Below are 15,285 nucleotides of genomic sequence, written 5' to 3'. Positions count from 1 at the left end.
AATGAAGAAACGCCATAAAAGAGAAAGATTTGGGTTTGATTTTTTTTCCGAGAAGCAACAACAAAAAATCAATTTTTTTTTCTTAAATCATACTGGGTAGTTTCATAAACAACAATAAGAAATAACCAATTAAAAAAAATGGAATTATGAAACATTAATTGATGATAGGCTCTAATTTAATTAATTCACAGGTAAATTGACTGATAAAAATGATGTGTATGACTATGGGGTTGTACTCCTTCCTGTTTGGAAGGAAGCCCATAAAAAAACTAGCACTAGCTCAGTGCCAATCTCTTGTCACATGCGTATGGGATGTGTCTAAATCTTATTCTCCAGCGGTAGTTAACTACCGTTGGAGTTTTTTTTTTTTAATGTCTTTTTTTTTTTAGCTGGGTTAGTGTATAGCGGTAGTAACTACCTACCGCCGGATCAATCCAACAGTAGTTAACTACCGCCGTGGGCTTTTTAGTAAATTACTTGTGTTAATAGGAAGTATTATATGTCAAAAAAACAATTTTCCAACATTATATCTAGAGAAATGATATTTGTACAACCACTTTTGTACAACTTTTATACAACATTCTCTCTCATACTCACATTATCTACTTATTCTCTCTCTCTTTCTTTTTCTCTCTCTATTGTTATTGACCAATGAGAAAAGAGAATACCAAAGTTGTCCCAAAAGTTGTACAAAAAGAGTTGTTCAAACAACACTACTCTTATATCTAATGTTGAGAACCTTTAACTTCTCATTAAGCCTAAAGGACATTGCATTCATAATATCTCCAATATTGGTTTTTGAAATAGTAGGCTTTGAGCTCTGACACTTGAAGTGGAATTGTTTCTTTTAATCTTCGAGAAAAATAAGATTTAACTTGTTTGAAAATGACTAATCCAAAATTTACGTATAACACGGATGTAAAGGATAATTTTAAGAATCATCTTCATAATACTTTATAATATTTGACATTAATCGTATCAATCAATGATAGTTTTAAAAATAAAACTCTCTTAATTACTCTCTAACAACACTAGAGAAAATATGAAATGGTTTAGAAATATTTTTTGCATTAATTTTTACTTCAAAGTATCATAATTTATTTATAGAGAAATTGATGTCACTTAGGGATGGAAAACAAGTCTTGAACCACATTTTGCAATGTGTATTCCAAATAGCTAAGTATTACTATTAACATTCACAAATCATCACTATGATTGCAATGATTTGGTGGCACGAACTCGCACATATATGTTTCAATGATATGGGTTTATTCCCAACATCAACAAAGCGTTGTACCTTTTATTTTGTTATTTGCTTAAATTTTTAACAGTAAAATAAAAAAAAAAAAAACCAAAAACACATGGTTTAAACTCGGGACCATGCAACCACTACCAACCATCACAACAACTAAGCCAGTTCATACATTGTGTCAACCAAATATCAGTGAATTCGTTTAAAATATATTTTGGAAATTTCTCTCACAAAAACTAACATAGAAAACAATGCAATGACTTTTGATGATATTATTTTTGTTTAAACTGATATCTGGCTTTTGCATTGGCGCTGGCACTAGCTAGCAATGGAGAATTTGGATCATAACTTGGTAGTGGCTTTGAGCTGCAAGCATATATTTAGCTAACAGAAGCCACTTGAACTTAACTCACCTAGCTAACTTAAGCTAAAGAATTAATTAAAAGCAAAAAGAAAGTAGCCAAAGCTTTTTAACATGGATCTAATATTTTTCCTTTTCAAAAAATATATAGTACAAATCTACCATGAATCCATGACACAGTTTTTAGTATTACCTGTCAACTATAGTAAAAAAAAATACAAGAAAAATATATACACCCCCAAAGGCCAAAAACCCTTTATGCAGCCCCAAACATGAAGCATGAGAGATCATGACAGGAAACTGACACCCCTTTTCTGATGGATCCTGATCTGATAAGATAGCCAAACCTGAAAAATCACAATCCCAATCCTTCTGATTATGCACTTGATAATACATATTAAATGCATAAGAAGCATTCCCTTCAAGACTCAAACCATTACAAGAAGATCCATATCCTAATGCAGTACAATCTGATAAGCTACATGCATAATCAATACTACCAGCCAAATAATGCAAATCACTAATATCAGGATCCAAAATACACCACTGTTTTTCCATATACTTAACACCTTCAACAGCTACAAGACCTTCATCACCTTGAAATCCTTTTAAATCCAATTCATATTTTGGTTTTCCATCAAACTCAAAAATTCCCCAATGTCTCTCAAAGTTGCCAGGAGCAATACTTTTAGCATTTTCATCAATTAAACTGAATAAATAGATGTCAATTATACCCTTCCTTTTTGGTGTACCATTTCCACTTAAACAATGTTTGAGTAAACCATTGTTGAACCTTTTTGCATTTTGAATATTTGCATTTTTATCACCATCTGTTGGCCAACCAACTTCTCCAATTATAACATGCATATCTGGATACCCTGCTTTCTCTAAAGCATATAAAAGTGTATCAAGATTTGCATCAAAAACATTAGTGTAAAGTAAATTACCATCCACAAGAGGCTTGTTATTTCCGTCGAAAAACGCGAAATCGAAAGGGAAATGATCATTTCCATATAGACTTAAGAAGGGATAGATGTTGACAGTGAAAGGCGCGTTGTTCGTGTATAGGTAATTAATTATTTCGATGGTTAAGTCACGGACTTCTGGTCTGAAATCGCCGGCTGATGGAACTAGATTTGAGTCTGGTGAATAATATGCATCAGCATTGAATGGTACTGTGGCTTTGATGCTTGAACCAAGTCCTGCATTGTTGAGAGATGTCTGTATGTTCTTAAGAGCTGGTAGAGTGTACATTAGATATGTTCCATTATATTCCTTAAGGAAAGGTTCATTGCCAACTGCAATGTATCTGCAAAATTTGTATCATAAATGTAGAGTTAAGATATAATCAACAAAACCTTGTCAGTGTAATGATCATTAAAAACAAAACCAATAGTGTATCAAAATCAAACTCTTAGAAAAAACAAAAGAAATTAATAGTGTTGTTCAGATTCCTAATTGAAACACTAATTTTATCATATTAGGCCAAGAAGCTAAATAGATGCAGAACATTATAAACAGAATATGGCATTGGAAAAAGTACAGTATCAACTCCTCCAGCCTTCAGAAATATGAGCAGAAAAGGTACAAAAAAACCATTGCTACAAACTAGTAATCAACAATGTCTTGCATGAAAACTATGGCATATGATCAAGAATTAGACCAAGAAAAAATGAAAGACATGGTAACAGCATAGTGAATAACAGAAAAAGTAAATGCAAAACCAAAAAGAAACTGCAAGAAGTTATAATGTGCATGTAATATGATAAATGAAATTTAAAATAAAATAAAATGCTTAACTTGATGTTTAATCCACCAGGGTACAAATAACTGGTGACATTTTCATAAACCCAAGAATCAGCAACTTTAGGATCCTTGCTTATTTCTTCCAACATATTATTAGGAATTGCTAACATAACCTCAATATCAGTCCCTAACAAAGCTGCCATAACCCATTCATCAGCATCAAACAGTTTGAGTTTATCGAAACCATTTTCTTGAAGCATTTTAACGACGTTCTTCGGAGGAAGTTGGTGAGTTGCCATGGTTCCCCAGTTGACTCCAACTCCATAACCACATGAAGACATACTTAAGAAGAAAATAATGATGAAGAGTAATGTCATTAGATAATGATGAGTTGCATTTTCTTGTGCCATTTTTTCTAAGTTTCAAGAAAAATGAAAGAATAGAATCCAAAGAAATGGGAGTGAAAAAAGAAAATGGAAGGAAAAGAAAAGAAAAGGGAATGTGTGATTTGTGGAACAAGAATTTATAGATGTTGAGAGTTAGTTATTTTTTCTTAGTGCTTGTGTTTCAGTGCATGTCTTCACAAATAAGGTACGTAAAACAAGGACTTAAAATTGGACTTTTTTTTTCTTTCTTTTCTTTCTTTTAACAATAATAACAAAAAAAGTATTTCTTAAATGAAAAAATAAATATAAAGCAAGATTGAACAAAGATTCGTTCCTTAGTTCAGTTATAAATTATAATGCCAGGAAATGCCAGCATGTGTTTGCATTAGTGTTAAGCTCTCGTATTATCATCATCACAATTTTAATCTTAATTAGAGTAAAAGAAGTTTATGCTAGGCCACACATTACAATCGTATTTTACAACAAGTTGACTGATTGAAAGTGAATGAATGAATGATCTAAACAAAGTTAAAGTAATATGCTATTCCATTATTTCAATTATTAAATTTAAATTAATATTACAGGATAACAAATTTTGAATTTATTAGAATATTATTAAGTATTCTATAAACAACTACGAAGTTGAGTTGATTATAATGGTGCAGGGGATTTTAAACAAAAAAAATGAGAAAACTTAGATGCATATGACATATCATAGATTTTCATTTTGTGCCTTTTAACTGAAATTGTTTTGTCAAAAACAAAAACTGAAATTGTGTAGAAAAAAAACTCAAAATATAAAGCTAAACCTCAACATCGGTTGAAAGGTATCTCTCAAAGTTAGGGACTAAGATGCTTAAGATAAGTTTCAAATATTTATTTCATATCAAAATAAAAATGAAATGTCGATTTCAAAGCTACATAATAATTTTCATTCTATATTGTGGCATGGCAAGTTAAAGCGATTAAGACATGAGTAAATTTGGTTGAACCGTCCAACTTAGCATTCACATTCTTTGTCTTTTCTCTGCTAACGTACACAACTGTAGTGCCATTGCTTTCAAAGTGGAAGCTTGTAACCAAATGCATGCAAAATGGGAACACGAAAAACTTTGGTCGTAGATAATGCATTGACTCCAATTGACCAGAATTGAAGAGGGTCATGGATCGTCAAATCTGTAACTTTCCACCTTCAATTTACGTGTATCTTTTTATCATCTTATCATATCTCATTTCCATTTCCATTGTGATTGTCTTCTTTTTGCAAGTTGCAAGCATAGCTTTTTGCTTTTATTAAAGCACGTACGTTTAAAGATTGATTTTTGTATTACAAAAGAGCATTTCCCAAATATAGAAAATTGAATTGCAAAGCTTTTTTCTCACATGAGGGGATCACAAAGAGAAAATCACTGCATAAGGTATTTCTAGTTTCCTGAATTCTCTCTGTTTCATATTGACTGTCAGTTTAAAATTTGTGTACACAAATTAAAAAACAGTAAATTAATTTTTCTAAACTTTTCTTGTAATTGGAAATTTTGCTGTAAAGGTTTACTTTTTCACGACAGAATTGGAAGGAAAAAAAAAAAAACTGAAGTTACCATTATAAAAAACTTATTGAAAAAGTTTTCAAGTGGTAACTGATATGATGAAGACATAAAAATATAAATCCCAGGGCCAACATTAAAACAGACAATATCATATTATATGATTCGAAAATAAACGCAAACCTTCTGTTTTATAGTCATGTTAATATTATAGCTATTTTCAAAATATTTTCATGATATGACAAATTTGATCACCCATATATAGTCTATTTATTTTATTACGATATAATAAAATCAAACAACAAAAAGTTTTTTGCTAAAAGTGGAAATTGTGCTTCAATGCATTTATGTGGGATTCACATCTAGCAAGGCTAGCATCATTTTGTTTCATTAGGAAACTTCTTTCCGACGTAAGTTAAAGCAAGGATTAACAAATCATCCAATGTCAAAAAAACCAAAGGCAAAGACTGACCTTTGATTGGTGCTTACTACCTAGTACTACAATTAATTAAACAAGTAAACAGATAAACTGCACATAAACTACTAATCTAGTTGTAAATCATAGATAATCCACCATGTCCTGTCACTTTTTATCCTCTCTTTTAATAACACTTTACTTCTAAACCAATTAAAATTACAACATATTGAGGACACACGGTGCAACATCAAATCCATATTTATGACTGATTTTTTTTTAGTATTGATGATATATAGGAGTATGTTGCTTTTTACCGAAAGAAAGAATGTGACATATTCAAGATTACTCCACTCATTGTTTAAAAATATTACTACAAGCTAGTAGTAGTCAAATATCTATTGTATAATATTACAAATTGTATATGATAAATTTATCTATAACATAGGGAAAATAGATTTAACAAAGAAAAAGTTCATATCCAAAGGAACATGCATGACTAATTTTAGTTGATCTAAGTATCCAATTAGATCTGAAGAACAATGAAAACCTGTTAAGACACCTGAAAATAAAGGTTGAAGAATGAAGAAAAAAGGTCATTTCTCGTCAGCAGTGTCACTAAGGACAATATCATTGACTATCTTCTTCATGAATGCATGCTTCTGGCAACCTAAAGCTTAAACAAAACATTGCCTGCACAGTAAATAAACAGCAAGAGCCATAAATAAATAATTTTACATGTTCTACAAATCAACTAAAAGAATCATAAGAGTTGCTAAAGTATCTAAATAAGTATATTGAATTACTGATGATACCTTGTTTGGAGCTACATCCCTAACCCTGTGAAATTTTGAGTCTAGTATAGTAGCTTTTAAAGCAGATTCTGCTACCTGCAAGATAAAGAACAATTAACTGTCTGATGTCTGAACAAACAAACTACACAATTTATCGGTATCCAATCCATATCCAAGTAGCTGGCAAAACCCAGGTGCTTGCACAGAAGTTTTATAGTAAACGAATGCCAGAAGTTTGTAAAGTATATTTATTCTAACCATAACAGAAAAGATAAAATAATATGAAACACCGTCTCAGAATGAACTCACAGCTATTATAGATTCAGGAGTTTCAGTTGCCCTAATGAAGCAATAGCAGTGGATCAATGGTAGATTTCCTTTCCAATATTTCCTCTGGATCAGTCCCTTGAATGCATCTGACAGGGCATATACGTGTCAGATATCTACGTATATATCTTAAAAATAGCCACAAAAAAGAGAAAAATAAAACACTATTCATACATTTATACCACATTGCACTACAAAAACTAACAGTGAAAAAATTATGTCCTGAACGAATCTTGGTTTATATTATAATGGCCAGTTCTTTAAAAAATGTTAGACCTCAGAAAAAGGAAAATGGGTACATCCCTCTCACAAATTTTACTAAACCCTCGGAGTCGCCGGCTAATCCAAAAAGCAAGCAAGGAACATGTTTAAATCCTAAGAAAACAACAATCTCATCTAATGTAATAAACGACCAAATAACTTGTCAGAGAAATTAGTAACAACCAAGTCTAATGGCACTGTACCTAGAAATTGAATAGCAGATGCTGGAAGGTTCATTACTACGTGGTCAATATGTTCCCAAGTTTTTGTGGCAGATATTTCAGACCCTCTCCTTCTCTTGTTTGTGCTTCCTTTTTTGCCACCACCTTCAAGGACCTCAGTACCATGAGCCTTTCCGTTTCCTGTCAAACAAAAATAGTAGTAAGTTTTACTTTCAACCTTCGAGAGTATTATTATCAATGATATATTCATTTTTGCATGCTAGACAGAAAGTTTTTTGTCTTTTAAATCCAAAACATAGTATTAGAAGCTAAAAGAACAGGTAGCAGCCCGAGATGTTATTGTAGTTTGTAGAATACCTTCATGAGGACTGCCACAAGATCTTTTGACAGCAATTGCAGACTTGGCAGCATTCTCTGCTGAACCTTGTATATCCTCTAAACTAGTGTTAGTGCAGTCTCCTAGGTCTTTTGTATCAACTGCAAGAGGAATATTAGTGTCAAGCAACAGGTTCTCATATCACAATTATTGATACTTGCAGTTATTTATCATAAATATGTTACCAGTTAGCAACTTCTTTTCTGAATTTGGCTCAGTATTGTCTTGTATCTTGCATGTGTAACAAGTATCAGAAATGGGAACATCATTTTCTTTTTTATTCTCAGAATCTGGCACTTCCATTAGCTGGGATATGAACTTTCTAGCATCCAAGTTGTACGAACAAATTTGATCATCAACCTTATTAATTTTGGCATTAATCCTCAGATAGTGTATGCTATCTGGATTTAAATCATTTGCATAGACTAAGCATCCTTTCTGTGCGGCAGGAATTGCAAAAGGGCCTATACCAGCAAACATGTCACAAATGATTTCTCCAGCTTTGAACATTGAAACCAACCTTTTGTGTTCATGTTCCAATCTGGAATTCCAATAAACCAGACTGTAATCAAGCCTAAAAGTGGCACCATATTGCTTCACTTCTGTAATCATATCATGTTCTCCTGCTAAAACTTCAAATTCTGGAACTCGGAATTCATTTGAAATGCTTCCAACTTTATTAACAATAGTTTTGATTCTTGGGTGATTTTTCTGCATAATAGGGAAAAACATTAAAGTTACAGTTACCAGGCAAAACATGCATAAAAGAGTATGTTCAACAGTAAAATGATAGAATTTGTGAATTAATCTTGCAATGGACATTTTTGTAGCAAAGAGCATTCAAACATAAATAAACACACACATATCATTCATGATGTTTCAAACACATTATGAATGTCATAAAAAAAGTACTAAAATAAGGCAGCAGCATCAAATGGAGCTGACAGAAGCTCAGAATTAAGGCTGTTCAAAAAAAAAAACTCAAAATTAAGAGTAGAAAATAGGGTGACTAAGGTACTCATAGGTAAAGGTAGCCCCTCTGAGAATACAGCAAAAAGAAAGAAGATTGAAGAAATTCTGTGGATCCCAAATATCCGAGCCCATCGGAAACTTATCCACCTTACTCAATTTTTGCCTAACTCTCCCAGATCATTGCCTCTCCCTTCAATCCAAGGAATAAGGATTGAAGGGAGATTTCCCGCACTCCTCGTCCAATGGGCAAGTTTCCTACAACACTTTCCAGTCAAAATTCATCTCCTCCCCTCAAAGTAGTAGTTGCATTAGGTCTAACAGCATCAACGATTCTAATGACTGATTTCCAAAATTTATACAGCATTAACAAAGCCAGGTCAATAAATAAAGGTCCTAAACTCGAATCCAAAGAGGACTTTTTTTGCATATTCTGCCAATAGTTACACTTATATGCTTAACAGAAGATGATAAAATGCTGACAATTCCAAACTAAAAGCAATTAAAAAGACTGAGTTTAGTGAAGACTATCATCATTCATCGCATCTTTATATCTAGCATTAGCAATTAAACAAGACTGGTGCACCAAGCACCACCAAGTAATTGTACAGAAACATAACTTTTTGAAAAAAAGGATACAAAACTAATATTCAAACACTTAAAGTAGTCATCCTTACATCATAGATAACCTTTGCAATAACATCCTTGAAGGGAAGTAATTCATCATGCAGGTTTAAGTGGGCAATGTGACCTGTATAGGTAGGACAGATGTTAGTTCACAGTCAGTGGCTGGCTAAACAGATTCAATGGTTAACAAAATTATTAACGAATAATAGAGCATATATGTTGAATCAATGAAACCGTGTAAAACAGATTATAACAGTAATCAAAAGTGAATCCAGAATGAGTAAAATAAAACTATACAAGTCAAATACCAATACCACTAAAAAATATTAAATAACTTCTAAATACTTAACTATTGTTTCGAAAGATGAAGGCACTTCCACTCCGTTAGGCAGTATCTGTTTCAACACGTGATCTACAGACACAATTTTCCAGACAGTTGTAAATATTTGTAAGACGGAGGAAAGCATAATGTGAGAACAAATAATTAGAAAGAGAGTGTTTCTACCTAAACTGACATGTCAATATAGCAATCAAACACTAACTCAACAAAATGGAGAAATCAGGGTTCAATAACAAATAAGACCAGAAAGAAGCAATGCACTTTTATTTGTATTGGTATACCAATGCTAAGTGCCACCACATAGGTGTATGTATATTATACAGCAATTTAGCATGTAGAAAAAGATGTACATGACACAATTCATAAATTTTGAAACATGATTCCAACAAATAAATAGATGTCAGGTCATCATCCAGAAATCATGTTAAAAGACAGTTTCTTCGGTATGTTTGAAGAGAACAACGGACCCACCTGCACTCCAGTATGAATAATCTAGAATCAATGAATGGGGCAAAACATCAATCTCACACAAGTCCTTAAGCTCACCAAGCTTTTGATTTGGAATATCGGATAAATCTGAAACATACCCAAATCAATTCACAAATAAGAATGCCCGCTGAAACTACAATTCATTATAATGAAACGAAAAGAAACTCCAAAGAAGCAAAAAAATTAATACCTTGATTCTGAACTTTCTCGGAGAGTATAAGGTAACGGTTTTTGTCACAAGTTGGGTCCTCGGTGATGGGTTTAATTCGGGGCTTGTCAAGCAAGTAACTACACAATCAATCAGAGAGGAATTAAAAAAAACAAAAAAAAAAAAAAAAAAAAAAGGTGCAGCTAAAACAGTCGCATGGAAAGAACGGGGAGAGATAGAGACATACCCATTGAGGATTCGAGTAGCAACCTTGCAAAGTTGGCAGGGTATTCGAAGGGCCCAGAGTTTCAAGTGCACATCGAACTTGCTCTTGTCCAACAACATCGCCGCTATGTTTGGTTGGTGAGAAAAAAATAGAGAAGAAAAAAGAAGTGAGAAAAAGGTACAATAGAATAAAAGTTGAGAAACAGAGAAAAGAAAGTAACAAAATAGAGAATAGAGAATTAGTGGAGGTTTTTAAATGACAAAAAAAAAAAAAAAAAAAAAAAAAAAACCTATTGCATTATCATGAACTAAAACTAAATGGTGTTAGCACAATGCACCCTTAACTGCACAACTTACAAGTTTAGCGCCAGTTGAAAAAAAGACCGACTAATGTGTGTACATGATTAGAAAGGGGAAAAAAAAAAAAACTCTTAAGTGTATGTTCCACTTCTAGAGGGCCCAAAATTGATTATGGAGGTGTATAATTAATTCTGACATGTTTGGTTGCTTTCAAGTATAATTGATTTTGCCTCCATAATTATTCTACTTGAAGTTAGAATTTCCAGCTTTTGATTCTGGAAGTGATTTTTAACACAAATTTAAAGTTCGACTCACTTTTACATAATGTATCCAAACAAAAATCACTTTACTTAAACTCACATTTAGTCAAATCAATTCGTGTCAACCAAACATACGGAATGGATCGAGATAAGTTAAAAGCATAACTAATTAGCACAAATGTATTGCACCTGGGTTTCTTCGTAGAGAACACTATCTTAATCATTGATATTTAACTAGATTTGCAACGAACATAAAAAGGCCCCATGTCCATGCATAACACGGATAAAGGATATAAGAAATTAACTAACTCTTGGATTCAATCAGTAAAAGTACCATCATTCTGGACTCAAACAAAATCGAAAGAATTATATTTAGGAATTAACCTCGTTGAGTCATTTTGACAAACACCTTGTGAGTGCAAAAATACAAATATACAAGGGTTCGTTTTCCTGCACCCCCAACCTCTTCCCCGTGATATAAGAGTTCAGAGGGTCTTACCTTCAAATTGCGACGGGCTCTGAAACGAAGTGGTGGAGATGCGGCGGGCGAGCGATCAAGGTGGAGTAGCCAAGACAGTTGATTTCAGAGAGACTCTGTCTTCGTGCGTACGTGGTTCGGTTTACTTGTCTATTTTTTTTTTTTTTTTTTGCCAAATAACACTGGCCTGACCTATAATTTTTAAGTGATAGATTTAATCTCCCTTTTTAACACATAGATAAAATGTTCGCGTTTGTATAGCTCTCTCCCTATCTGAGCGATGCTCCAAACTCTTGTATGTTGGGTGGGCACATGTTAAAAAATTTAAATATAGAAAAATAGCATTGAAAATAGTGCATTTAATATTTAAAAAGTTTGAAAATTTATTTTCTCAATGTAATATTTATTATTTATTTCTTTTTTAATTCTTAACTTATATCTTTAAGGCATGAGTTAACATAATCATTTTTCTTTAAGTTGTTGGTTTTTGTATGTTGTACTCTATTTATATTGGGTTAATTTGAGTACCTTAACTTGTACTTTTTTTAATACCACTTCTTTTAATATAAATAAAATAAATAGTCTTCAAAGTGGTTTGATGGTTAGCCTCTTATTTTAATAATTTTATAAATATAAAATATGAACTGAATTGATATGTGTATTGTGAGAGATACAAAGTGGTTTGGTGGTTAGGGTGGAGGGAGTTAAGAAGTAGAACGATAAAAAAGGTCGTAGGTTCAACTCCATCGCAATAAAATTCTAATATTAACAACCAACATATTAATATTGTCATTTTCCTAAAAAAGAAAATATTACTATTGCCATTAAAAATTATGGTTATGTGAGTTTAACCCAATTGAAAGGGCATTGTTCTACATATACATGGATCAAAGTTAGAATTTCAAATTCTCGATTTACTCATTCATTTTAAAAAGGTGAATTTTTTTTATTTTTTATTTTAGATAGAAGAGATGACAAAGTCATCATAAACTCACACACGTAAAATGGAGGTACTAGGGTTCGAACCCCGGTCATGACGTCCGGCCTAACAATTTCGGCACTTTTGTCAGTTGAGCTAGGACTTATGAGACAAAAAAAAAAAAAAAGGTGAATTTCTTCTAGTGAGACTGCTTGACAAAACTCTCAATAGAATGGTCGCAATGATTAATATTTGGAGGCAGATATTAGGATCGTAATAGATATTAAAATTCTCAATATATTCAAATTGAATGACAATATCTATATCTATATTATATATAAAGAAACACCATTTCAACTCTTTTGGGTTGAATTTTTCTTTCCAAAAATACCCCCAATTTTCAATCCAAATAACAAATGTAACAAATAGATAAGAATAAATTTAAATATTAAAAAAATGTAACAAACACTTTTGAAAATTATGAGCGATATTTTTTTTATGAAATTTTGATTTTGATTAAAAGTAAAAATATAAATGTTTGTTATTTTAAGTTATAACTGAAACAAAATAAATTCAAAGACTAAACAACATTAATAATTTGAGGCAACATTCTAATGTCTCTGATCAAGCTTATCAAGGACTCATTTGATGCACTGACACTCTTCAACAACGGCTCTCAGAACTTCTCCTACATAAGGACCTGGGCAGTTGAAGAAAATACAACAATACTCTAAATTTTACAAGTGTCCTTGCTCTGTCAAAATCAAATAGGCACAAAAACATTTAGAAAAATTATTACTAACTTTCATATCTTAGAGTTTCTTAAGTTTCAGAGTCCATCTGAACTTTATTGTATTACACATCTGATTGTATATCAAGTGTAAAAAATCAACAATCCTTTATTTGATTAAGTTAGATTTTAGAAATTTCTTTCTTGTGTGATTGAGCAATATAAGTCTCTTTCTTGTGCGATTGGGGTTATTTGGATTCTGTTCTGGGTCGTATGTCTTTTCCGGTTTTGTGGAGAAAGTGGATTAAAGAGTGTGTTAGTACAGCAACAACTTCGGTGCTTGTGAATGGGAGTCCGACAGACGAGTTCCCGTTACGAAGGGGATTGCGACAAGGTGACCCTCTGTCCCCGTTTCTCGTTTTGTTGGCTGCTGAGGGCCTTAACGTTCTGATGAAATCTTTGGTTCAGGCTCAATTGTTCACTGGATTTCCTGAGCAAGCTCCATCAATATTACATTTGATCCAATTAAAAACCGGGGGCTGCCAGATGATTTACTTAATAACATGAGCATTAGGTCCTCTCATTAAAACTTTGAAGCTTTTCAGAATCATGAAATCAGTGATTGAAGGATTACATTGACTTTTGGTTAAGTTACCCGATAAAGAGTAGACGATGTAATAAGGTTGATGGCTGATTTAGGGTGAATGACTTTATCTGAAAATCTTCTTTGGTTTCTGCAAAACCAAATTGCTGAACAAATATTTGTGATAGCTGCTAGGATAACCAACTTGCATTGGGGAGACCAGCTTCTGATGCAAACTTCTAATGCTTCATTAAAAGATTGAAAGCTTAGGTTTAGATTCAATATTGAGCTTATCCAATGCCAAATATACTTAGCAAAATCACAGTTGAAAAAAAGGTGAGATGATGATTCCAAATTCTTGCCACAAAGACTGCAACATGAAGGAAGATAACATCCTCTATTGAAGATATTGTCATCAGTTGGTAGCTTGTTATGCAAGGTTCTCCAAAGGGTGAGGGTTTTGGAAGGGGGAATGGAGTTGTGCCAAATTAATTTAGCCCAACTAACATTCTGACCCCCAGGGCAGTGAAATGTGTAAGCTTCTTTAAAAGAGAGGGTGCCATCATGAGAATGTTTCCAAGAGATGCTGTCATCAGTCTGAATAATGGGAATGACTGTGTTAGCAATTAATTGGCTAAGTGCAAGATAGGCTTGTAGGATGCAAGTTGAGATATTTCAGCAAGAGTTGTAAATGTAACTGTTTAGAGTAGATTGAAGCAGGCTATGAAGATGTTGATGGATATGAAGAGTATGAACCAGAGGGTCTCCACCCAGGGGTCTGTCCAGAATTTGATGTTTGCTCCATTACCAATCTTCCATTGACAATTATCTAGAATTTCACCATACTTGTGCTTAATACTGCTCCATATAGAGGAATAAACATGATATGAGATAACTTTGTTACCTCTAATGACCCTGCTTATGAAACCTTGAGCCCAAGGAAGTTGAGAGTGAGAAAGCTCCCAGCAAAGTTTAAGATCAGCTGCTTCATTGATTTTAGAGAGATATCTAATGCCTAAACCACCTTCTTTCAATGGATAACAAGTTTTGTGCCATGCTACCGTAACTAGTTTCCTTGTGTTAACATCACCACTCCAGATAAAGTTCCTCATCCACTTTTCCAAATCTTTAATTAGAGTTGTTGGCCAAGAGTATATTGAAATACAGTGAAGAAGCAGACTTTGGATTACACTTCTAATTAATTGCACTCTTCGAGCAAAAGATAAGAGAGAAGCTTACCAGGCTGAGAGCTTTGATTTTATTTTGTCAAGAATTGGTTGAAGATAGACAGATTTTGGCTTGCCTTTGAATAAAGGATGTGAGATGGAATAGCTTGACCTCTGGTACCAGGAATAAGAGTTAGCTTTCCTTCCCTTACCAGCTTAGTGATGTGTCTACTAATGACTTCCTATGCAAGGCAAAATAAAAGAGATCCCCTTGTCTGACCCCTCTGCTACAAGAAAAGTAACCATGTTGTCTTCCATTGAAAGAGATAGATAGCTTGCTGAATTAAGGATGACTTTTAACCAGTTGCAGAATTTTGAGTTAAAACCAAATGCTTTCAACAATTTAA

At 33.0% G+C, this 15,285-nt stretch overlaps 2 protein-coding genes across 2 annotated transcripts; both read right to left on the bottom strand.

Moving 5' to 3' along the window:
* Positions 1-1,712: 1,712 nt before the first annotated feature.
* Positions 1,713-3,920, bottom strand: LOC25493941 (glucan endo-1,3-beta-glucosidase 8). Its single transcript, XM_024781559.2, has 2 exons — positions 3,414-3,920; positions 1,713-2,922 (listed from the first exon to the last, which is right to left on the bottom strand). Exons 1-2 carry the CDS (start codon positions 3,767-3,769, stop codon positions 1,803-1,805), a joined length of 1,476 nt encoding a protein of 491 aa, XP_024637327.1. The 5' UTR covers positions 3,770-3,920; the 3' UTR covers positions 1,713-1,802.
* A 2,120-nt stretch (positions 3,921-6,040) lies between these two features.
* LOC25493940 (tRNA (guanine(37)-N1)-methyltransferase 2) lies at positions 6,041-11,682 on the bottom strand. Its single transcript, XM_024781997.2, has 12 exons — positions 11,502-11,682; positions 10,465-10,567; positions 10,260-10,357; positions 10,052-10,156; positions 9,590-9,652; positions 9,291-9,364; positions 7,830-8,355; positions 7,626-7,745; positions 7,290-7,448; positions 6,808-6,914; positions 6,520-6,594; positions 6,041-6,397 (listed from the first exon to the last, which is right to left on the bottom strand). Exons 2-12 carry the CDS (start codon positions 10,560-10,562, stop codon positions 6,335-6,337), a joined length of 1,488 nt encoding a protein of 495 aa, XP_024637765.1. The 5' UTR covers positions 10,563-10,567; positions 11,502-11,682; the 3' UTR covers positions 6,041-6,334.
* Between the last annotated feature and the right edge of the window lie 3,603 nt (positions 11,683-15,285).

This window comes from Medicago truncatula, chromosome 4, assembly GCF_003473485.1.
Source record: "Medicago truncatula cultivar Jemalong A17 chromosome 4, MtrunA17r5.0-ANR, whole genome shotgun sequence".
Taxonomy (NCBI): Eukaryota; Viridiplantae; Streptophyta; class Magnoliopsida; order Fabales; family Fabaceae; genus Medicago; species Medicago truncatula.
The sequence above is the reverse complement of the archived record's forward strand: the minus strand, read 5'-3'. Positions and strand labels throughout refer to the sequence as shown.

Coding starts and splice junctions, on each gene's coding strand:
- LOC25493941 (XM_024781559.2), bottom strand. CDS start 3,769: ATGGCACAAGAAAATGCAACTCATCATTATCTAATGACATTACTCTTC. Junction 2,923..3,413: donor CCTGGTGGATTAAACATCAA/GTTAAGCATTTT, acceptor CAAATTTTGCAG/ATACATTGCAGTTGGCAATG.
- LOC25493940 (XM_024781997.2), bottom strand. CDS start 10,562: ATGTTGTTGGACAAGAGCAAGTTCGATGTGCACTTGAAACTCTGGGCC. Junction 10,358..10,464: donor GCTACTCGAATCCTCAATGG/GTATGTCTCTAT, acceptor TTGATTGTGTAG/TTACTTGCTTGACAAGCCCC. Junction 9,365..9,589: donor TTCATCTTTCGAAACAATAG/TTAAGTATTTAG, acceptor CTACCTATACAG/GTCACATTGCCCACTTAAAC.